A 23598-nucleotide genomic window follows, 5' to 3' on the forward strand; every position below is an offset into this window, starting at 1 on the left:
CAGTTCAAAAATCAATCGTGTATATTTTTTTCTTTTGCGGTTTGAATTTCAAATTGTCAGCTTATTGACAAAGAAACATCTATGCTGAAGGCACTGGAAAAAATGTACAAACAAATTAAATGACCAGGGAAAAGCATACAAGAGATACATTCCAGATAAACTCCAAACAAAGATGGTTATGCTTTTCCCCCCAAAATGACACAGTGTTTATAATACTTCAATGGTTAAAGTTAACTTAAATGATATTTAATATTCTTCCCTGGATATACTTATTTAGCTCTGATAAATGCTGGCCAGAATGGGGAGAAGGAGAAAAAAATCACAGACCTACAGCTAGATGCAGGCCTTCTCTCAAAGCACAATGTGTCTCTCCCTGCTTAGGGACTCCTCTAGTTACTCACACACCTGTCAAACGTAGGACCTGACCCAGTTTTTTGAAGTTAAAATTTTTAATTTACAGCGACAGGTATGCCAGGCTTGATCTATGCTGTTGGGGGGACGTTTGAGTACTCAGCAGAAAATCCCAAAACTGAATAACAAAGAGTCCCAGGCGGGTTGGGAACAGGTCCCGAGAGAGAGAGAGAGAGAGAGAGAGAGATAGAGAGAGAGAGAGAGAGAGAGAGAGAGAGAGAGAGAGAGAGAGAGAGAGAGAGAGAGCTTACTGTTACTTCTATTGTGGCATCTCTTATATGCATGAGGGCTTTCTGTACCATCAACAACCAAATTTCATGGTCACATTTTTCACATGGATAACATTTTTCCCCCCACATTCCAAAGTGAACCAGAAAACAGCTATTATAAATGTAATCTTAAGTAAAATACATAAAGCGTTAATTAACTTTTTTATACAGGTGTTAAGGCTTGATATAAATCCTCAACCCCTGTGGTGACTAAGGTCAGGTAGTTAGACTACAGCACATGACGATGAGAAGCCATTGGTATATCTAGTTATTTATTTTAACTCTGAAACTGTTTCGTGTAATACTGTTTGCATGCGGAGAATCACAGGATTTCTGAATCACGTTAGACGTTTTTAGGCACGCGGTGAGGAAAATACCACAAATAAAAAATAAAAAAACACACGTGTACACACGTGGGGAAATTATGCGTCTGTTTTTCTGTGACTGGTTATGCACATACGCGTTGATACAATGCATCTTATTTCCAACTATGCAGTTTGCATTTTCTAAAGTTAAAACCACTGTTACTGAAAAATACTTGTCACTTCCATCTACCTTTATGCAGCATAGTGTAGCCTACCTGTACGCCCCCTGACAAACACAGCTGTACTCATTATGGCATCAATAGCACGCACTGCACACACACCACAGTATTCGTGCACACAAGTTAAAAGAAGTGGTAACAACGCCAAACAAAAAAGTGGCACCAACCTCCAATTTGCAAAGACTCGAGCTTTTAGATCGTGACTTCTTGTGCATATAGACGGAAAAGAACCGTCGAACCGCAAATTTCCGCATGTTGGTGTCCATCGTCGCCTTTTCTGTTCTTATTGTGACAAATCTTTGTCTCTTCACCGCTTAATCCAGATCAGCGCACAACAAAATGGATTTAGGATTGCTTTCCTGTCACCTTCTGCTAATCCATAACGCCGAATTAGAAAGAGAAGACCAAGCCACCGAGCAGACCATTAAGATTGGCAGCTACACGTCTCGCAACTCATCTCTCTCCGTTACGCGTGACTTCGATCTGGAGGTGGTAACTAAGCGCCGGCGTGACAGTGATGCTGCTATGCCCTGCGCCTCTTGAACTGTACCGAATCCCCCTTTCCTCGTCTTCTGCTAATACGATAACGTACGATGCTGCAATGCGCGCCGAGATCCCCTAATCCATTGCAATGCATGCGGTCTCGACGCACCAAATTAGACCTGGCGAGATTTAACTCGTGTACCTCAGGTCTGAGGTCCTCTCCCTCCGCACATGTATAATAGATTTTCCCTCTCTCACCTTTTCCAACGCCCCTCTATGGGGAATCCACTAAGCTCCGCAGTGTTCTCGTGCACGTCCAAGTGCAAAACGCAGCCACCGCGGACTACAGTGGTATGGCCTGTAACCCGTACCGAAGCGCTGCATGATTACTTAGAACTGATCCAGGTTGAAATTAATACATGGCAAACGTACAACATCCAGATATAAAATGGGGGAGGGGGGTTGTGGGACACAATTATGAAAACACTTACGCAATGGGCATGGGACATCGAGTAAGGAACCATAACATGACTAGAGATAAAAGAACCATAAAAGACACTTTGGGACAGGGTCAAATTCTTAGGATAGAAGGTCAGATACTAAAAAGCTTTCACAATTATGAACAGAAAATGAATTACGAGACCCAACAAAGTACAAGCTGAGTGTTCAAACAAAACATGGGAGGCGTGTATAGTTACTCAATTATCTTGCCACCTTTGAAAACAGTTACAACTGTGCACTGTGAAAGAGTGAATTTTGTAGGCTGAGGTTAGACTCAATATCAGAACCAAAGCATTTGAAAGTCAATAGCATTATGGCTGCAGAACAGTAGCTAGATCAGCAATAACTGGAGGTAAAGTGTGTTGAAGGATATCATGCCAAACAATATACCTTGGGTAAACGTGCTTTTGTATACTATTTTATGTGCATTCCCGCATTTGTGCTGATACCCTTAATGCTTATTATTTTATATGTAATATGCAAATTACATAGAAGAACTGCAATCTGATTGCATATTACAGCCATGGTTTTAAAGCAAAAAGTGTCTTTTAATAGCCTTTGCATCACATTTGCATGGAAAAACATTAAAGGGTCTCCTGGGCAATGTAAAAAAAAAAAAATAAAATAAATGCCAGGAATACAATATTATGAGCTTAATAAATATTAAATTCAAAATGTTTATCAAGAGAAGATTTATATGTTTTCCATGTTCTACTAAATGTTTATGTTTTCATTTATTACTCTTGTTAAGGATCAGAGTTTGAAAATATAATAACTGTGTATAGTGCCACCATGTGGTCAAATCAATGCCATGATGACTTTGTGGACTCTTTTGATATACTGAGTGTTTTGAGAATCTATCTGAATTTTACAGCTATTTTTCAAGTTTAAGAAGCTGATGATGAGGCTTACAGATACAGGTCAAAGATGTGGAAACACTTGGGTAAATGAGGGACAAAAAGCAAATCAAAGCAGGTGCTTCCACCCAGGTGTGGTCCCTGAGTGAATTAATCAGGTAGTAGCCCAGCATGCTCAGGGTCAAGTGCAGAAATGCAGAGCAGGCCTAATCGCTTATAAATGTGGATAGCAGGGTTCCGTGACTTCGCAAGGAGGGTGTTTGTTGGGGTGTGTTTGGCAGGAGCTTCGGTGAAGGAGACGGCCAAACTTGTTGATGTCTCATAAGGAACAGTGTCAAAGGTGATGTCAGGATTGAACTCAGGTAGTCAGTGTATAAAGGTGTGTGAAGCCACACGGAGGCCCCCGGCAACAGCCAGTAATAAACAATCACCTACTCACTTCTAAAATACTTGACTGTGTGCATGCTCAATCACAGCGATAGCTCTGCAAAGATTCGCAGCGCCTCACCCTGAAATTCAGACCTCACTGACCTCCTTTTTAATTTCATGGGCAGGTATGAGACCGGGATGAAGAATGGCCTAGAGGGAGAGGTGAAATGCTTAGTAGAGATAGGCACCGCCATGCAGCTGAAGGACTCCCAATGTTCTTATCTATAATTAGAAAGTGATGACCCAGCCTAACCGACTGATCTCACCCTGATCCGTAGTCTGACTGAGGCTATTGTAGGCTAACAGAAGCCGGGGGAGGGCAGAAAAGGGTGTGCACTCGGGTGCAGGACCATTTCGGGAGTTTTGTAGGGTAGGAGTTAAGATCCTGTGCCAGAGAAGATCCTATATATACAGTGAGCTCCGTAATGCTTGGGACAAAGACATATTTTTTTGACTCCGCTCTGTACTCCACAATTTTACATTTGTAATCAAACAATAAAAATTCGGGTAAAGTGCAAGTTCTCAGCTTTTATATGAAGGGAATTTTTTTAAATACATTTTGGTTTCAGCATGTAGAAATTACAGCATTTTTTATACATAGTCCCCCCATTTCAGGGCATCATAATGAACCTGAACCTGGGCAGTATACCTGTTCATCTCAGACCTTACATGAAGTCACAGACCAAAACTTAAATGCATTTATGTAGAGAAGAAATGTAGATTTGGCAAGAAATTTCAGAAAATCCCTCAGCCTGTTATCTTTAACCAGCTAAACTCTTGAATATCCACTGTATGAAAATTTTGTTCTAATAAACTGAATTTTGTAATAGAATACATTTAAATTGTCAATCCATTAACTTTATTTCAACTATTTTAATTTGAAATAAAAACTAAAAAGTAAAAGTATTTTAAGTGGAAGCATCGTCTTTACACAAAATGAACACTTTGTTACAGAAAGTATTGACAGAATAGTCAACCACTGTCAGCGCACTCAACCAGGCAAGACTAAATCATTACAGCTAATGTGGATGAATGAGTTGCATGGAATGGAAGAGGTGGGAAGATAAAGTCAGGCAGCTGGCAAATAGCTATTGTTAGAACTGTGGAGGATTCATCATAATTCAAAATGAAACAACCGGTCGTAAGGTGGAACAGGACTTGAAATGTGGGCCATCTCAAAAAACATTTGTGTGTGTGTGTGTGTGTGTTGAAATGATTTAACGGAGAGCCTGAAAAGCAGCACTGTAGCACTTACGTAATGTATCTAACATACATGTATCAGCACCATTGGACAACGCAGACTCAATTATCCAAATGAAATTTGTCGCGAGGCAGCCATCGAGCACACTGCACGCTGGAGGATTACACAAGTCTCTCGCCCAGCAGCGGTCCCCATGGATCAGCGGTGCAGAATCTTTAGTATAGATCGCCTGCATTATGCAGCCCACATCCCCGTCAAGGACACACAGAGATTTCACCCCAGCTATCATCTGTATTGTAGCTCACATACTATAGCGTATAAAAGACAAATTACATGTGACATGCTAATGTAATTATTCGGATTATTTGATTCCGTGATAATAACCATGTTCTCCTTTATTTAAATTAGATTAAACAACCATGCTTCTAGTGATGGGTGTGAATATACGTTTTGTTTGTGCAAGACAGTATAGTCACTGATTATCAAACCTTTCTCATGGATTTCCACAAAACAAGACCAGCATAATGCCATATGACCAAAAGTATCTGGACCTTTCTCATGGGTTTCCACAAAACAAGACCAGCATAATGCCATATGACCAAAAGTATCCGGACACCCCTCAGTCTGGGGCTGTTTTTTTGGACTTTTAGTTCCAGTGAAGGTAAATCTTAATGCTACAGCATACAATCACATTCTACACAATTTTGTGCTTCCCTAACAGTTTGGGGAAGGCCCTTTCCTGTTTCAGCATGACAACGCCCCTGCACACAGTAAGGTCCATATAGAAATGTTTTGTCAAAAACAGTGTGGAAGAACTTGACTGGCCTGCACAGAGCCCTGACCTCAACCTCATCCAACACATTTGGGATCAATTTGAAAGCCCACTGCGAGCCAGGCCTAATCGTCCAGTCAGTGCTCGACCTTACTAATGCTCTTCTGGCTGAATAGAAACAAATCCCAGCAGCAATGCTCCAACATCTAGTATAAAGCCTTCCCAGAAGAGTGGAGGTTGTGACAGCAGCAAAGGGTGGACCAACTCCATATTAATGCCCATAATTTTGGATGAGATGTTGGATGTCAGGTGCCCACATACTTTTGGCCATGTAATGCAATTTAGTGATTAGAGTATACATGTATGAACCATAATATGTTAAATGTATGGCACAAATACAATGGTGTGATACTAAAATATAAAAATGAAATTCTGAACAAAGAATTACAACTCCCTCCCCCAACTGGTAATAGAAGAGGTGGGGATTAATTGTGCCATTATGAGTGTGATACTACAAGCAGCCAGGACAATAAACAGGCAACTGCTATTCTGTAAAGTGATTACAGTACTGCATGTATAACATAAGGAGTGGCAGGTCGAAGGAAATGGGGAGGGTGTCATTTCTCTACTATAATGCCCAGCCTGACCTCTGACTTCCTGTTAAGGGTCATCTCTCTGGATACAGGGCTGGCTAAAAATCAAAAATTATAAATCATAATCTCGCCTATCCCCCTCACCTCGCTTGGCTATCTTCTGTGCCCCCTAGTGGCAGTGCGAGTACATGACCACGCAGCTCACTGAGAATGAGCCCGGGCCTGATTTTGTGGGGTCAGTGCTGTGTGCAGAAATTTTGATGATAGCCCTGATCAAATGTGCTGACCTTCGCTGCTACACATCCAGTCTATGGCCACGGGGGGCCTCCTAAAAGCCCATTTAAGAGCCTCAGAGTCCTCCAACGCAATCACAGGCTCAAGATGCGCTCCTTGATGGCCTCTCTGTGGATTACTTTCCTCTGCAGGACCGCATCATCCTCTCTCAATCAGAGCTGAGCCTAGGTCACAGCCACCAGCACTGCATCCTACTGAGCATTTTGTATGTCTGCTGCAGTTATAAAGGAGCCAGTTTGCTGACACAGTGGGGAATGCTACGTGGCTAGGATTCCATGAGCTGGGATTTACATTCACGTCACATTTAAGGTTTAACAGAAAAGATGATACATTTTATTTAACTGTGTGTGATAGGTTGGAGGGAGATGTCCCGTATGTATTCTAAACACAGCATGACTCCAATAAGACATATTTCTAGGGAAAAGCATATATCAACTTCCTGACTGCCTCAATTTCCTGACTATTTAGGTACCTAAACTGAAAGTTAAGAGACCTAAATATGTCCCAATCAGTGCAGAATTTTCAGGATACAAGAGCAAGGTGTTAAATTCCCTTTAAAATGAATTAGCGGAGCAGAACCAGACAGCATTTCTCAAAGTCACTTTTAAATCTATAACTGAAGATGAGCAGTGATCATTGTTCACTCATCCTATAAATCCCTAAGTGCAATGCACTGATCTGAGACTGAGCTGTTCTTTGGTAGTGCCTATCATGTCTTCCATGTGCAGTCATTTTATGCTAATTAAAAAAAAAAGAGAAATGTTGTCTTTCAGTAGAATACTCAGTGTAACCAATAACATCAGCAATATGCACACGTAAAATGCCAGCGCTGTTTGAGAATGTGCTTTGCCAAAGTGTTATTTTTTCACACCAGTTAGACCAGTGAGTAACAGTACAGGGAAAATGTACACAACATTAATCAGACAGCCAGCCAGAAGTCCACAGCTAGTCAGAATAAACTACGTTCAAGCACGGCTTTGTAACATTCTGATATGTGGTGGCTTATTTTCCTGACACATTTGTATGAGACTGGCAGTTTATTATTGCAAGAAAATAGTATCTCAAAATCATGGATATCAATCATTTTACCAATTTCAGCGAGAAAAGAAAACACCCCAAGAAACAACAACTTATGATTTCTTGTAACACTAGTCTTGTCAAAATTCACCAAAACACAATGCTGAGAAACTATTAGCTGCAGTCACACAGAGAGCAAGGCAGTAACACTCGAATAACACAACAAACAAAGGCAGATTATACCTGTTACAGAGAATGTGTGATTCTCTGGCACTCCTTTAGAGGGGGGTGTTGGGTTGGTGCTACTTACTTTAGACCGAGGCGATGTGCTGGGGTGCTCCTGGGTTGGATCAAAAGGACCCTCGTCTTCAGTCCACGATGCGAAGGCACTGTCGATGGAGATCTCCTCTGTATTGGAGCATGGCCTCTCCTCAATCCTTGGCCCAATCCTGCTTGGTCCATTCAGAGGGCAGAGATAACTCATGGCGAGCACCTCTTCTCCCTCTCTCTCCTTCTCAATGGTAGGAGGTTAGAAACCTGGTTGGTCGGATGCCTCTCTCGCCCCGGATGTGGCCAACGTGAAAAAAAAAGGCTTTCAACGGCAGCCTGAATGGCTCTCAGCAACAACCATTATCTCTGGAACCGGCTCCAACAATCCCCAGGGCGTAAGAGCCAGCTGGTCTGACCCGGCATTGTGCTCCTTGCCGCTCAGTACAACCCATCCTGCCGGAAGCTCTGCAGAAATTATAAGCACTTGTCTTGGGGATATGAGACACTTATCCTATGGAAGCCTGTTTCCGCCACAGAAAAAAAAAAGTTTGCTTTATTGCGACTTTATTTCTCTGAATTCTGACTTTTTTCTCACAATTGTTACCTTTTTATCACACCTGACTTTATTTTTCATAATTCAGACTTTAGTTCTTGAAATTCTGACTTTATTTCTCGGCACTTCGACGTTATTTCTTGGAATTCTAACTTTTCTCGTAATTGTGACTTTTTCTTACAACGGCGAGTTAATTTATCTGGTTACCTTCATTGCTGTGCAAGGCTTTCCTGGTAACAAGGGAGTACAAATAATCTTCGCAAATGCCATCAAATTTCATTTGGCTCCTTAGACTCGGAGAATACAGATGAAGTGATTCGACTGAAGTTTTGTAAGGGAAAAAATGTTCAAAAAGTTAGAAATGACTACCTATGCAAATATGAATTATAAAGGACACTTAAGGTCAAACAGAGCAACTTTATTAATGACCATCTGCAGAAAACAGTAAGAGGTCCACTATTTTTACACCCTAATTATGGCCAACTTGTGTACCATTTCTCAGCAATCAGGTACAAACTGCATGCATAGGCAGTAACAGTAAAAACAGAGCTCAACCCTGGCAAATACCTAAGCCAATACCTACTGCATTGTGTGTGGAACATAACTCAGGTGAATGAGGCTGTAGTATATTTGGGATTCTATGCACTCTTGCATGCAAGCAGTCCCTGTCTATATATAGCACAATGGTCCATGTGATTTAACTGGCTATCAGTCTTATGGACATCAGGTACATTAGCAAGAAGACAAGTCAAGGACACGGTAGCTAAAGCGAAAGAGCCCTGGTTTACTGTCCATGACTAAGGTTCTCACTCTCCGGAGCTGCATTCAACACCCTGGCACCAAACATCACAGTGCTACTGCACACAGCAGAGCTAATGCTACGGCTCTATAAAAGCCTATAACTTTCATAAATATGACCTTAGGGGAGGCTTTTCTAATGAAATGGTTTCTGTACTCTCTATGTCCTGGTATCAGATTGGCTGAATCTTATCTTTGCCCCACTTCGGCTCGGTGCTTTATCTTGATTTGTGTCCATAATGCCCCAGATTTTTCATCTCTAATGCAAAGCGCTCTGCAAATCTTGCCACACATGACCTTGTAAGTTACTGTGGCCAGGACCTGACAAATAGATAAATAAGAAGTCATTAGTGAAGTATGAGTCAGGTCTCAATTCCCTGCTGGTATATGCATATACAGTACATATAAAAGTCAACAGCATCTGTACACAAGCAAAGTCACTACAAACCTCTATGGTACACCAAGGAGTCCCCAGGTCAGGCCCTGGACATCCAGTGTCTTTCAGTTGTCACTGAGCACTGAACGGATCAATTAAAGTGGTTGATTACACAGACAACTTATCTCACCTGGTTTGCTGGGTCAAAACAGGCGAAAACAAACAGAGCAGACCCTGTAGTTCTCCATTAGCAGGACCAGGAGCCCCAGTGACATAGTGGTGAATGACAACAGCACACGGCAGGATGCAAGTAGCTGGCAGCGTATTAAGCTCTAGATAGATATGTACAGTATGACAATACAAAATTCATTCAAATAATGTTTGCAAAAGACACCATTCATCAAACCAGGAGCTCAACTATACTGTAAGTGTTTCAAGTGTAACAACTGTTACTATTAATAAATGTATAAGGTTGATAAATGCATGAGAAAAAGTATTTCAATATGCTGCTGCCAACAACAAACCTTTGCATTGGTTTGAATAACATTACAGCCTCTTTCTATGACAGAGATGGAAATATTTTCCTACTGCAGAAGCTCTGGTTCCTCCTTCAGTGACTGCACCCGGAAATGTCACTCACAGCATTAGCACCGGGGTGTTCAGGGATATGGAGCTCATCTCTGCTGAGGAATAAGGGTGCGCTCTGGGAGGCTTCACCCAGCCGTAATTCTTCACGGCACACTGCATGCTGGGAAGGACTCTACAGCCAATCCCGGGCAAGCCAAATGAGAAATCCACAGCTTTATTTACTAAGCTAGTCTCACAACCTGTGGCAGCAGCATGATATGGTATTACAAGAAATAATGGAATACGTAAGGTTAAATGTAAGGTGAGAGCCAGATTCAACAAGAAATACTGCACTGTGATAAATGTCAACTACTTTGATTAAGGGGGACATAGTACTGTACAGTACACTCAGCAAACAGGCAGATTGAATTCATGCATACAGTATGTGCAATTCCCTTAAAATGTGCTGCCACCTTCTGGCACAAATCTGCATGTGCATAATCTCCCATCCATTAACTCCACCATCCAGTCAAAATCCAGGGCACTATCCTATTTCCACTATTCCCAAACTGGGATCCTGAAAAACAAACAAAAACAAAAAAATTGTCATCTGATCTAAGTCTGACTATTGGAAGTATTAAATATTAATCTTGTCCTAAATAGATGCATCTTGCATGATCCATGTCATAATGAAATCTCAATTTAGACAACCTTCCAATTTCTAGCATGTTAAATCAGCACCGCGTTGTAGCCTGTAGTGGGTGTTGAATAATTATACAAGCTTCAACCATTTTATTATTCCTCTGACAGATGGTGAATATTGGCTACCTTCACGTGAGAACCTCAGCTTTAAACTGTAGGTTTGACACCAACAGGGATTCATTCCAATATATTAGTTCTTCAAATTCTAGTCAAACCATAATTAAAAAAAAGAGGAAAATACAATTAAGAAATAATTTCTGAAGCACTGTGTAAATAAATATTTGGGTGGAGTCACAAATAAAGACTCAAGTTTAATTACACCAAAAACCAAATTTATTTTTAAAAACAGGGCACAATTACACAAAATTCAAAAGGAAGAATTTTTACAACTTCATTAGATATAAACTTTTTATACTAAGAATTCTGAAAATGACTTAAGAACTAAAACCATCCATAATATTACTAAATCAAAGTGCATGAAACGTTTCCGTAATTTATAAACATGGCTTTACTTTGTAATGAAAAATGCTGTGATCTTGAGGTTCATGCACAGGAAATGCTCATGCAATGTGTTGTTGTTTTTTTGGGGTGTTTTCGCCTAGAGTTTTTAAAGTCAAGTCCAAAAGATTAAAGGCTGAATACATGTAATGCAAGAATGTAATGTAAAAATGACACAATTATACAATCATGATTGAGTGCAAAACAAACAAAAAAATCATCTAGAGTCAAAATATCCCCTTCCACTGATATTTTAACAACAGTGAATATCCCCTTCCACCAATAACTAAATAAACTTGAATAAACGAGCCAATCCGTGATTCGATGACTCGTTTACAGTGGTTTAATTTTATGACATCATTGAAAGTTAAAAAGTGAAAATGAATTGAATTTAATGTGATGCGTTGGTCCCATTAAGTCAAAGGCCAAGCCAAAATGATAAAAGGCAGACAGTTTCAGAATAATAATACCCATTATACATATAACCCAAATGCTGCTGCTAATTAGCTCACAGACAGCACAATTTAAAAAACTGATGTTGCCATTTGGCATGTTGGAGCACCTGAAATGCACAGTATGCTGATGTCATTTCAATTTACAGTATTAATTGAGTATAGATGGCAGAGACTGGGCCCAGACTTAAAGGAACCCTCTCATGTGATGCTTAATGCTTCCCTTATTTACGGGAGGGTAGTAAACCTTCGTGGACCTGTCACACACTTTGAACCCTGTATCGCCATAGGGGTGAGAGGTCAGGTTGTCATTAGGGCCGCTCCTGGGATCCTCTGCAGCCTTGTGACAGTCGACCAAGGTAAACTCTGGGTCAAAACAGATCTCGATTTGCCCCAATACCTGCATCTGTTCTCCCTATGTGGAAAAAGAGCATTCGTCATTTCTACTGCAGACTGTCAAAGGGATTCACTTTTCCGAATTCCTGGTAAGCTTGCAGAAGTTATGTACATGTCTGCATTTATTTAATCATGAGGACCTTGAGGAGTCAATGGATGTCAGGCTGGAACAGCTTGATTTAGGACAAGATTAACGGTAGATTTCCAAGACATATTTATAGAAATGCTTCTGTGCAAAGGGCATGACATGCCCTCACCCCCACATTTTGAATCAAGCATCAGAAGCTGATTCTTCCTTACAAACACTTCACTGTGCATGAATTGAAAAACAACACATTTATGCAACTATGTACACTAATTATGGATCAAAAGAGAAATGACAATGATTTAACATTCTTTCCTTGATGGTCCTGGTAATCGGCACTTTTTTAATTAGTTTTAATTTCTTGTCCATCACTATACAGAAACATATCCTTCGCTTACTGTTATGCAGTGCCTACCCATGTGCAAACTGGCTTTTCACATCAGTATCAGATAGTAAAGTGTAAATCTGTGATGGCCACTAGGGAAATGCAGGGGGTTTCACAGACAACAAATGAGGACTCAAGAGACCTGCGATACAGGGACTTTGACAAATCTCTGCACTAAAGCCCTAGAGACCTCCAGTACAGGTTCAGAGAGCTCTTCACTGAAGGGAAATTTAAAGAGCTCTTCACTGAGGGTCCTACAGAGTCACAGTGTAGAGAGCTCTTTAAACCAATGGCTGATTGGCTTGAGTTCCCATTCAAACAAGGCTAAGGTAATTAAGATGGATAAAATGCATGAATTATTCCTGCAGCCATCGCTGTTACTTCTGCAAAATGGGTAAAATGGGATTGTCAAAAAAACAGGGGCCTCTATGTTCACTGATTCAGTGGCTTTACTAGATTGAGATATACAATGTGTTCTATTCACCCTGACCAAGTAGTGAATTACAAATCACGCATCCATTCTTAAAAAGTTACAAATGAATTCATTCTTATCTGCGGTTTAATGCCTGCAATCCTTGTCCATATCTGACACAACATTCCCCCTGTTTAATTCAAGGAAGAAAAAAATTACCGTTGCTGGATGGATACACTGGATCTTTGGCTTCACTTTATAAAAACTTAAGATGGCTCCTTCAATATCGTCCAGCTAAAATCAAACACACAAAAATGGAGAAATTACAAATAACAAAACAAACGTAGGTTGTTTTCCTATCCAGCCAAAGGTATGGCATGCACTGAAATCATCATTAATAACATTTTGTACTATCTAGCTAATTTGAGGACAAGATTTACAAATAAAATAAGATACCACAATCAACTGGTCTTTTATATTGGCAATTGACCTCAGTTAGAAACTGTGGAAATGAGCGTTTACTCACGGAGTAATAGGTTTCTGATGGCACAATGTTGTGATCCCTCAGGGTGCTGAAATGGTAAAATGCAGCCGCTTGGAAAATGCACCGGAATTTAAATGGTTATGCAGGACAAAGAACCGCATAACAGCACAAACTGTCAGCAGGTCTAGCCACAAGTGCTCTTCTGCAAGAGACTATTTCCTGGACATGTAGCGGAGGCAGAAACACTGGAGGTATTCAAGGCCCGGCTAGATACAGTGTTAGATCCTATCTAGCTTTTAGGTAAACTAAGCATTACGTACAGTTTAGTGGTAGGAATAGACGAGCAGTGTTGGGCTGAATGGCCTGTTCTCGTCTTACGTTATGTTATGCACAGCAAAACATCCATGGAAACCAAGCTCATCCTAGTTCACACAAGCTGCCAGTCTCACAAACAGGAAATACATTTTTGTTAACTGGAAGGAATGAAAGCAATCTGAAACTGGCTTAGCCACTCTTTCCATTGGTCACAGTCTAATTCTGCCTGCAAATGAAAACTTTTTCTTTTTTTTTTTTAGTTTTGAATCTTGATCAACTATACTCCTGTCTTTGCTGACAATGTCAAATACTACTTTTCTTTGTTGAACACTATGAAAGTGAATGATGGTCCCTGCAAGGGAGTAAACAAGTGCATCATTTACAGCTAATGTATCTCCTCTTAAACAAACAAGGTACATTACTAACTGAATAATCACTATGAATGAGGAAACTGTATGTCATAATAATAATCAGTCAGATGTAGTGGCATCAAAAATATCCAAACATGGCTGGAGACTATTTTTTTACTACGCATAATATAGACCGAGCCATTTTATATTCATCATGACCATTCATGGTTACAAAGTAATAATTGCAAGAATAATATCCAGTTTATGTAACAGGCGTTGTGCTGTCATAGTAGCAATAGCAAGAGCAGCACAGTATGAAACAGTAGCAACACATGCTGTAACAATCAGCCTACCCATCAAGGTTGAGTTTGTTGTAGAGCTCCAGGGCCTTGCTGAAGTATTTATGTTCCGTGTCCATGCTCTCTAATTGGGCAGCACAGGTTCCATGTTTCATCCACTCATGTTTCCTGGAAGGGCAAAAAAGGCAATAGTCACAGCCGGCTTTAGTATTCAGTACACAATAATACATTTCCATTTTCAGCATTTAGCAGACATACATATCCAAAATGACTTCGCACAGCGTACATTATAACTCACAGACCATACAGCTGGATTATTTACTGAACTGGGTAGTCTTAGTGGTCGACCAGAGATTTCCTCACTTTTAGTTTGACTTGCTGTAACTTTACTGACTTAGCCTATGCTTACTGCGTTAACCAGATCTGATGGTCATGGCCATGGATAACTGATACTCAACGAGAATTGTATTTTATCGGACCTGTGTGCTATAGTTGTTCCAATGACCTTCAGTGCGCACTTATTGTACATCGCTTTGGATAAAAGCATCTGCCAAATAAATGTAACGTAACATCTGATGAATCTTAGTGGAATGTACTGTACCAGAAGGCAGTGGCTGGAGAGGGAGAGGGATGAAGGAGGTCAGGCCACCATTTTCTCATCTGTGGCATCAAGTCCTGCAAAACCAGGCCATAAAAACAGCAAGAAAAATGTTCACACTACCCAACACTAGGCCAAAAAAGCAATAACCTCTACACTGTCTGAGCTACAAATTGTTATAAATCAAAGAAAGGACACTGTGTAATTCGGCAGTTTTTTGACAGTGGACGAGCGTTTAATTTCCAAGTAAGCCGGCTAGACATTGTATCACAAATGAGGAAGACCTACAATCCCTGTCTAATAGGCAATTGTGCGTGTGTGTGTGTGCGTTTGAGTGTGAATATACGAGTGCATGTCTGTATATATGTGGTGTATGTGTAAGTGCATATTTACGAACGTGAGTGCATGTATTTATGTGTGTGTGTGTCCACTTTCCCCTCTCACTGACTCCTGAGGTTATGTAGTTTATCAGCACACAATTGCACCACGGTTAATAAATACCTCTATTAGACTTGCATTGAAGTGCCAAGATGAATTGCATGTAAATCCTTTGTTTGTCCTGTATGAATACAGAGATTTTAGTGATGACATCACTACTTCATAATCAACATATAAAGCTCAAAAGGTTCACTGCCATAAATAAATTCCCCCAACACTCAATTATTTCTTAACCTGGAGAGCCGCAGCAAAACACTTAAAACATTTTCCTCCTATAATCTGTTCCCCCACAAACAATCCATACCAAAATAACTGTCCAGGGCAAAAACCTATGAAATGTCTTACCACAGTCCATGCAAAGTCCAGTAGCCAATATCTGTCTCACAATGTTCCTCCTAAAAGCACACAAACAGTTATAAATAGTATTATATACCTACACAGTAACTACGAAATGCAATGCATTACGCAAAGCTGTCCCTTTCAAACCTAAAGTATTTTTTAGAACATTATTCAATAAAATGTCAAAAGGACAAGATCCACAGCGATCAGATCATTCAAAATAATCATTAAATAAATGTGAAGGAATTACAAAAAAATAAAAAAATAAAATAAAGGGCAACATTTAATTTAAATATTTTTTAAGTATGAAAAACCCTTACACTGCAAAATGTCTGTGGCCAGTGATGAGTCAAAATCAGCATTGACCATTCTTGCCTGCAAATCAAAAACAAGAAAGGGTATCAGTTATTTGCAAACATGCACATTCTATTCCACTTCCCTATTTATCTGTAACAAAGTGATGACTAAATGTTTGCAGTTGGAAGGCATATCAGAAAGGTTAGAATAAAACAGAAACACAAAGTCACTTACCTAAATAGTTTAAACGATAAAGCCCCAGGACCACAGGCCAGGAATAGCAGGGCAAAAAAGACAAATGAGCCCATTGTCCAGGAAAATCAATCCTGTGACAAAACAAGTAAAATAATTAAAATATTTCTCTCAATGGCCCTTCGGTTTGGTATGTACGTATTCTGTGGGAACCTATAGGCATAATGTTTTAGGCCACGCTGTATTATTATTTTTTTTAGAATAACTGCACTCCTGTAGTTGCTATTCCTGTCAAATTTGACATGCACTTTATATGGTTGTTTCAGACCAGTAGGCCAGGGGAATAGAGACAATGGTGTAAGCTATTAGGTTGGTTTTTGGTTGATTTGGGAAAGAGGAAAAGCCATTTTTAATGAAGAACTTCGTTTTCTCTTCATACCTCGATACCCTACCATCTGAAGGTGCGAATACGCAACATAAATGCATCTACAATTAATTCAGTCTAAATAACTTGATTGTCGTAAACAGGCACTGCATATGAATGTTCTAAATATAAATATAAATAAATAGGAATTGATACATATCTTAAAGTAGGGTACATTTAGCCTACAAGGGGTGTATCAATCAGAAAAAAACAACCAACATAACGTTAGATTAGTCTGCAAGAAGTAGCTAGAACAAAATTCTGCCGATTGCCATTGGCACTACCGCGGCAGCAAATGCGTATTACATTGCAGTGTTAATGTTACTGGTGTATTATTATTACATTGAAAACATCAGTCCCGTAAAACAACCTTGCTATCTAGTAAGATCATTTCAGTTTTACTTGAAGGCAAAATTTTCACAGTATCAAAATAACTGCGACTAATAACCAAACAACGTTGCGCCTTTTGTTTACCAATAACCTGTCTTGCACTGAAGTATAGCAAACTTTTAGTCGTCTCTAGACTTGGTTACTTGAACGGAAGTGAAAAAATCAACCGTAACTTTGCGTTCAGCTAGCCAAACAACATTGGCAACAACAAATAACATTTGTACGCGACTATTAACATGAATTTAGCTACCAAATTAGCAAATAAATTCTTACCTCCTGTCAAATGTTTCACCTAGACTAACTTAGGGCAATTGCCAAAATAACGCAAGATCTTTAGCTTGCTATCGGTAGCATTCGTATGGTATGTAAGCTAGCAGCCCGGTTGATTGTTTATCGATGTTAAGTCAACTTCTGAGTCCTAGCAGTGAAATTACTCGGTAAATACAGTAACGTCGCTAGGGTTAGTTTAGACTTCTGGTTTAGACAGTAAACACATGCGCTTTGTTCCGCTCTGGCTGGACGCGTCTGCGCAGACTTGCCTTTGAAATGCAGTCACGTGACAACGCCTCACATTTATCTCACATGACTTCTGTAATTTCCCATTTGCCAGCTTCAGACTTATTTAACTGTATAGCGTTCACACTAATGGTTCACATCGGTGCTCAATTCACAATGGGTAAGACAATTCCGCGTCACATGGTTATTGTTGAAAAAAAAAAAAAGAAAAAAAAAATACATATCTCAGGTAGTGGTGCAAGTCGAGATATGTAAATAACTTTAAAAAAATAATTGACGGACTAATCGCAACACCCTCAGAAACATACAGTGCAGATACATTTTTTGGGACACATTTCCATAATGTACCAATACAGCAATGTTATATGTGGATAGGCCTATTCGTAAGTGTAGTAGGCTACTATAGTATGTAGGACTACTATAGGGTACCACCCCAGTGACAAGATCTGTACCTTTTTAGGCACTTTTCCGTAGCCTTCCTTTTTCTGAGAGAGATGGTGTAATTAATATCAATATATGAAATCCGTTCGGACATTTATTCAACCGGCGGTGGCCTACTGCTCAGCACGACAGCAATAGGCTACTGCACCACATAATATCCATATTGTACGAAATGGAGAATATAGTAGCCTACTGAAATTTCTCTATTGAATGCAACAAAGAAAATCATCTGTCTTTGATTATTTTTATTTCACGAACACACGATGACCGATATTTAAAAATAAAAAACAGTAAACAGTATCCCTTTACTGACTTCAAGAAAACTTGATCTCTTGTTAAAAATAGAATTTGGAAGGAGCTCAGCTGAGGGGCGGTATGGGCTGTCTTAAGAAACCTAAAAAGGGTTTAAGGTCATGGACAGTGCTGTACTTTAAATGCAATGGGCGACTAACACCGCATATATCCCTCTATTTTATCCATCAATATATGAGCCATTAAATACATTTATCGCTCAACTTTTCAGATAACACCTTCTGTAAGCCCATGGGCTCAGATGTAGTTTGTCTTCACACCCAATAGTTTTTTTCACCCATGGAGACTTGTTCGTTAGCCAGTGTTTTTAATTTTATTTTTTATCATTGATTAGCTCTGAGTCCATACACACTGCATTCCATTGACCCAAACAGCACTTTTAAGCTATGTGTAAGAAAGAATAGCAAATATATTGTTTAAATAATGTTTATTATGCGTATTCAGTGTACCCTGTAACCTGTAGCGATGCGTTTTACTGCAAGTGAGAAATGAAGCAGAAAGTTGATGCAAATGCTATATATAGTTCTATGCATATCCTTAAATGGGGTGCGAGTGGAGAAGCATTCCGTGGGGGCAATATTTTTGTTTTCATCAGCAAGTGATTCCCAAGTGGGTTCGCGCCGATCATCCTCCGCTCTGCGCTCTTTTAATCTCACGGGGTAAGTTGGGTTTCCTTTGTTGCTATATTTCATCTTGAACATTAACGCGTGTCCTCCGACTATTGCAAATGAAAATATGGGGATTTTTCATATTTTTGTGAGTAACAAGTTAAAATATTGGCCGAGGGGATGAATAATAGGTTGATTTGCTGCACACCAGAATAGTGGTAAAATTGAACCTTTACACCCAGTTACAGCATCACCTTGAATGGAGTCAGAATAAGAAGTCACTGCAGAACTGACACTTGAAGGTGTATTTTTAAATCCTGGATAACATTGCCTGGTATGACTTAATGGATTTTTCAAAATAAAGTTTACGCACAAATATATTAATTATACGAGCTTTAATCCACATTTAGGCCTACTATTAATTTAAATGTAAATGTAATCATTAGCCTTGCCCACTTGCACATTTTTATTGATAGCGTTATTTGCATTAGTGATCTTAACAGTAATGTAATGATCTAAATAGTTTTTTGACAATATCTTTATGTCTTGGAAAGATCTGGATTTTCAACATAAATTGCAGCTATATCAATATAGGCTACTATTTTGTGTGAAAAGACATTAGAGCAGATATATGCTTTTAAGTTATATGAAATAAAGTAACGCTCTTCAAATGCTGGGAGGAATTACATTGCTGTTCACATTTACACTGAATTCGTACCACCGCAACTGATTTAGCTTACCGCTCTAAAGATAGGCTGCTTGAACCTGCAGCGGAGAGACTACATCCGGAAAATCATCAGAGAGTGTTCCAAGTTTATGGAGATTTTAATGTGGATTTGAGAGCGCAATTTAGAACTACACTCTCAAATGTTTGCAGTGAATCCACCTGCAGCAAAATCGATATATTTTTACGCTCATTTAGGCCACCATAGAAACCTATGGTTATTATTACTGAATGTGCATGTGATTGATATGTCAAAAACTGTAGACCTAGTATTTGACATTTTAATCCTAAAACATGAGACCACTTGAAATATAATATCGCTTAATTTACTCTCGCTTCAAATTGCGGAAATGTGTTGACCACAAAAATGTGTTTAAATGTTTTTTTAGTGATGTTTTCATGTATGTTTTTTTTTTTTGATAGGTCTTTTTGAAATTTGTTGGCGGCCATGACGACCAAGGTCGTGCCATTTTACCCGTGCAAGTACAGGCATTACAACTATGACTACCGCAGCAGTGATTCTAAATATGTAGTCAAGGAATACTCCTCAAGGTAGGATATGCAGCTCATCTCTCAACATAATTTTATCTGTAGTTGGATAGCTGCACAGGTAGATGTTTGGAAATTAAGTGACTGTCTCAGTATGTACATTCATTCATGGAAGGATTAATTGTGTAACAAAGTCCACTTTCCAAATTCCCTCCAAAATGTTCTCCTATTTAATTTCTTCATTATTATTTTTATGTGCTGATGCAATCCTCAGGATTCAAGCTAAATGCTGTGATAAGTTCACAGTCCTGTTCTTGAACTTTACAGTGTCCACCATCCAGGTTATATAAATGAACAGAAGTGCTGTACTTAGCCTATATTGTAATAAGGATAGACTTTAATGAATGCTAAAAACACAGAAACTGATTGGTTGGTGTGCGGTGTACAGTGTGTACAGTGTTATGTCATAACATTTAGGGCACTGAAACAGTGCTTGACAAGAAAGCTTAGCTTTTTTAAAAATGATCTATTTGTATATTTTGTGATTCAGACATTCTTACACTTTTAGTAAGCAATCTGTGTCTTTTGTCGTTCAGAAATTTATAAAAAATATTATCATAATGATGGGATCTATTTAATATGCAATAAAGTGAAAAAAATGTGTTACTGGGAGGTGACACTTAGTCTGAAGGATATGTTTATCGACATTTTTTTTAAATGACTGCATTTTCATTAGTTACTTCACCTGTTGAAGGATATCACATTTGAAAAGCAAATAATTCATACATATGTTAAAGACTGTAATAAAAGGTTTCAATAGGTATAAGGATTTTCTACGGGAAGCCATATAACTGCATGACTTTGTCTGGCCTGCTTTCTGAAGCTAAAGGCTTAGTTAGGCTACTCGGACGGCAGAGGACACGAGAAGAAATAAAATAAATTGTTGCCGGAAGAGGTGTTGGTGGGACTGTAGGGGGTGCTCTTCCCTCTAGACCAAGACTAAGTCGAAAACCAATATCCTGGAGCAATTGTGGTGACGCTATGCTATGGGAATGTAATCTTTGGATAAGGTCAAGGTCCTTACCCACTGGTGCTCCACGGCACTTATAGCAAAAAGTTTGGGGTCCTGTCCAAATTCTGAATGGAAGCAATTCAGACAATAATATTACCCCTGATTCAATTGGCTTAAAACAACCTATCCGTCCACTTCTGCTGTGCTGTGCTGAGCTTAATACTGTAAAATGGCTGCCTAGCTACTACAATTTTGTGGAAGTTGAGGTGATCCCCCACCCTCCTACTTCACAGTAAACACTTTGAGGCCATTCAATATGAAATTCAATCTACTGTATTCTACTGTAATTTATAAACATCCTCATAGTTCTCATATTTGACTTGCAAATGTTATATTTACAGTTCTATTTGGGTAAACATAACTGATAAAATGAGTAATGTGAACTACAGTATTTTACACTTGTACACAGATGATTAATCCTGTGTCAATGCAAACAGATTCAGCAAGGCCACTTTATGAACAAAAAACAAACAAAAAAAAACAAAGAACTAAACACATGTAGACTACAAGTTTCATATTTTAACATCATTCATAAAGGTTGTGGAATGATATTTGGTGGTTATATTGCATCATTATTTAGCATATTTTTCACATGCTTAAAAAAAGTTGTTGGAAATTTCTATAAAGATTAGATAAAGGACTCACAGAAGTGTATATCAGTAATGTGGGATGCAAGCATTCTTTCATCTTATGATCTTACTATCACATCAAAGTGGGACTTGCTCCACAGAATTGTGCCATGTCATTTTGTTTATGAATTCCCTTTAATTCCCCTTCTCTCTCTCTCTCTCTCTCTCTCTCTCTCTCTCTCTCTCTCAGATCTAAAACTTCTGCAACTGCTGTGGCTTCTGCAACTACTGCAGCTAGTGCAACAAGATCAACTACTGCAGCTAGTGCAACAAGATCAACTACTGCAGCTAGTGCAACGAGATCAACTACTGCAGCTAGTGCAACAAGATCAACTACTGCTTCAAGATCAACTACTTCAGCAACTGCAGCAAGTGCAACTACAGCAGCTACTGCGTTTACTGCAACTGCTGCGTCTACTGCTGCTTCTTCGTCCACTGTAGCAACTGCTCATGAGGAAGAGAGCCTAGAATACTCGTACAAAGTACGGAAGAGAATTAATGAAGTGGTAAAGTTCCTTTTTGTTCTTCTATGTGACTGGAAATTTTATGTCTGTGAGGATCACATGATCACATATCTCCAGATATCAGAAAGGTTAACTGCACCAATTTGGACTGGGAACTTCACATGACTTTCAAAACATTCTATTTAAGAACATATGAACATACAAATACATAATCCATATCCTTTAAGATATCGCTTTTTCCTAAGAAAAAATTACAATAGAACATTCCAATCTTTTACATGGAATGCAAGGTAAATTAATAGGTTAAATTAATTAATAATTAATTATCCAGCAAAATATAGTTTGCTGGATAAGTGCTCTTCTTATATTTGATATTATAGTAGTTTGCTTCCAGTTTTCTGGTATTTCTCCAGTTTTTAGACTTTTAGAGATATGCATAAAATATCTCTAAGCAGTTCATGAAATGTTAACTCTCCTAGTGCTTGGAGCACTCTTTGACATAGGTGCCCTTATGTAATGAATTCTATATCTGAATTCAATTAACAAAATGTTCTACCTTACCAGCATTCAACTCATGAAACTTGGCTCCTGATAGGTGAAGACGAAGGTATCAGAAAAGTACATTCGTGAGGAGTCCAGGATCAGGGGTCCCGAATTCCTGGTGAGGCTGAGGTCCCATACAGTCTTTGAGAACGCCTCTGTGAAGCTATTCTGCACGGTGCATGGATACCCCACCCCCTATGTTAAATGGTGAGGATTCCATAGATACAAGGCCAAATTAGCTGGCGTCTCCACTCAGCCCAGTCATGTTTGTCTTTTATGAATGTTTTTTGTATGTTGCAGGTCGAGGCCACTGTAGTACTTCAGTTGTTTCCTAAGGATTTTATCATAGTTTACTGTCAAATCCTTGAAGCAAGTTTGTTTTCAAAGGGCTCTTTTCAAATGAGAGCCAAACACATCTGCCAGAATTTTTCTCATGTTGTTGCAGCCAGCTCTCTCTCTTTGAAGTCAGACAGATGCTTTAGACTCACACACACACACAACACACACACACACTCTCTCTCTCCCTCTCTCTCTCTCTCTCTCTCTCTCACACACACACACTCTCTCCCCCCCTCTCTCCCTCTCTCTCTCTCTCTCTCTCTCTCTCTCTCTCTCACACACACACACACACACACCATTAAAGTTGACATTTATGTTTACACATATTCCTGTTAAATACTTATTTGGCAGTATGTACTTTGAGCAGTTTGTTTGACCACAATATATAAAATGGAAACCAACTGTACTATTGCATGTATGCATTCATGCATACAGTATATACATCTTGTACAGGTGTGCAATACATAGAA

The 23598-nt window shown here is 39.3% G+C and overlaps 3 protein-coding genes across 7 annotated transcripts in view; 1 reads left to right on the forward strand and 2 right to left on the reverse strand.

The window, feature by feature from the left end:
- rps6ka2 (ribosomal protein S6 kinase, polypeptide 2) overlaps window positions 1–10811 on the reverse strand; it is a 42504-nt gene extending 31693 nt beyond the window's left edge. For 2 of the 4 annotated variants that reach the window (XM_064317308.1, XM_064317307.1), the window contains exons 1-2: window positions 8402–10811; window positions 7682–8162 (exon numbers count right to left, since the gene is read on the reverse strand). In XM_064317308.1, the coding sequence (XP_064173378.1) occupies window positions 7682–7855 (174 nt within the window). In that variant the 5' untranslated portion in view covers window positions 7856–8162; window positions 8402–10811. Of the gene's footprint in view, window positions 1–1391; window positions 2096–7681; window positions 8163–8401 lie in introns of those variants that run through there. The other 2 variants (XM_064317305.1, XM_064317309.1) reach the window with 2 other exon arrangements.
- Window positions 10812–10947: 136 nt separating this feature from the next.
- Window positions 10948–17535, reverse strand: rnaset2 (ribonuclease T2). The gene is made up of 10 exons (XM_064317311.1): window positions 17265–17535; window positions 16220–16311; window positions 16009–16063; window positions 15695–15744; window positions 15413–15470; window positions 14915–14988; window positions 14368–14481; window positions 13392–13437; window positions 13085–13159; window positions 10948–12002 (listed from the first exon to the last, which is right to left on the reverse strand). Exons 2-10 carry the CDS (start codon window positions 16291–16293, stop codon window positions 11775–11777), a joined length of 774 nt encoding a protein of 257 aa, XP_064173381.1. The 5' UTR covers window positions 16294–16311; window positions 17265–17535; the 3' UTR covers window positions 10948–11774.
- Window positions 17536–18803: 1268 nt separating this feature from the next.
- The window catches only part of myom2b (myomesin 2b), a 36567-nt gene continuing 31772 nt past the window's right edge, over window positions 18804–23598 (forward strand). The window contains exons 1-5 of one of the 2 annotated variants that reach the window (XM_064317300.1): window positions 18904–18919; window positions 19111–19170; window positions 20016–20144; window positions 21973–22288; window positions 22842–22996. In XM_064317300.1, the coding sequence (XP_064173370.1) occupies window positions 20041–20144; window positions 21973–22288; window positions 22842–22996 (575 nt within the window). In that variant the 5' untranslated portion in view covers window positions 18904–18919; window positions 19111–19170; window positions 20016–20040. Of the gene's footprint in view, window positions 18920–19110; window positions 19171–20015; window positions 20145–21972; window positions 22289–22841; window positions 22997–23598 lie in introns of both variants that reach the window. The other variant, XM_064317299.1, reaches the window with a different exon arrangement.

Source organism: Anguilla rostrata, chromosome 18, assembly GCF_018555375.3.
Source record: "Anguilla rostrata isolate EN2019 chromosome 18, ASM1855537v3, whole genome shotgun sequence".
NCBI lineage: Eukaryota > Metazoa > Chordata > Actinopteri > Anguilliformes > Anguillidae > Anguilla > Anguilla rostrata.

Excerpts from the sequence above, each read along its gene's own strand:
- rnaset2 (XM_064317311.1), bottom strand. The coding sequence starts at position 16,293 with ATGGGCTCATTTGTCTTTTTTGCCCTGCTATTCCTGGCCTGTGGTCCT. Across the intron at positions 13,438-14,367 it reads AACAAACTCAACCTTGATGG|CACCCTGAGGGATCACAACA; the intron begins GTAGGCTGATTG and ends TTACCATTTCAG. Across the intron at positions 12,003-13,084 it reads AGTGTATCCATCCAGCAACG|GGAGAACAGATGCAGGTATT; the intron begins GTAATTTTTTTC and ends TTTTCCACATAG.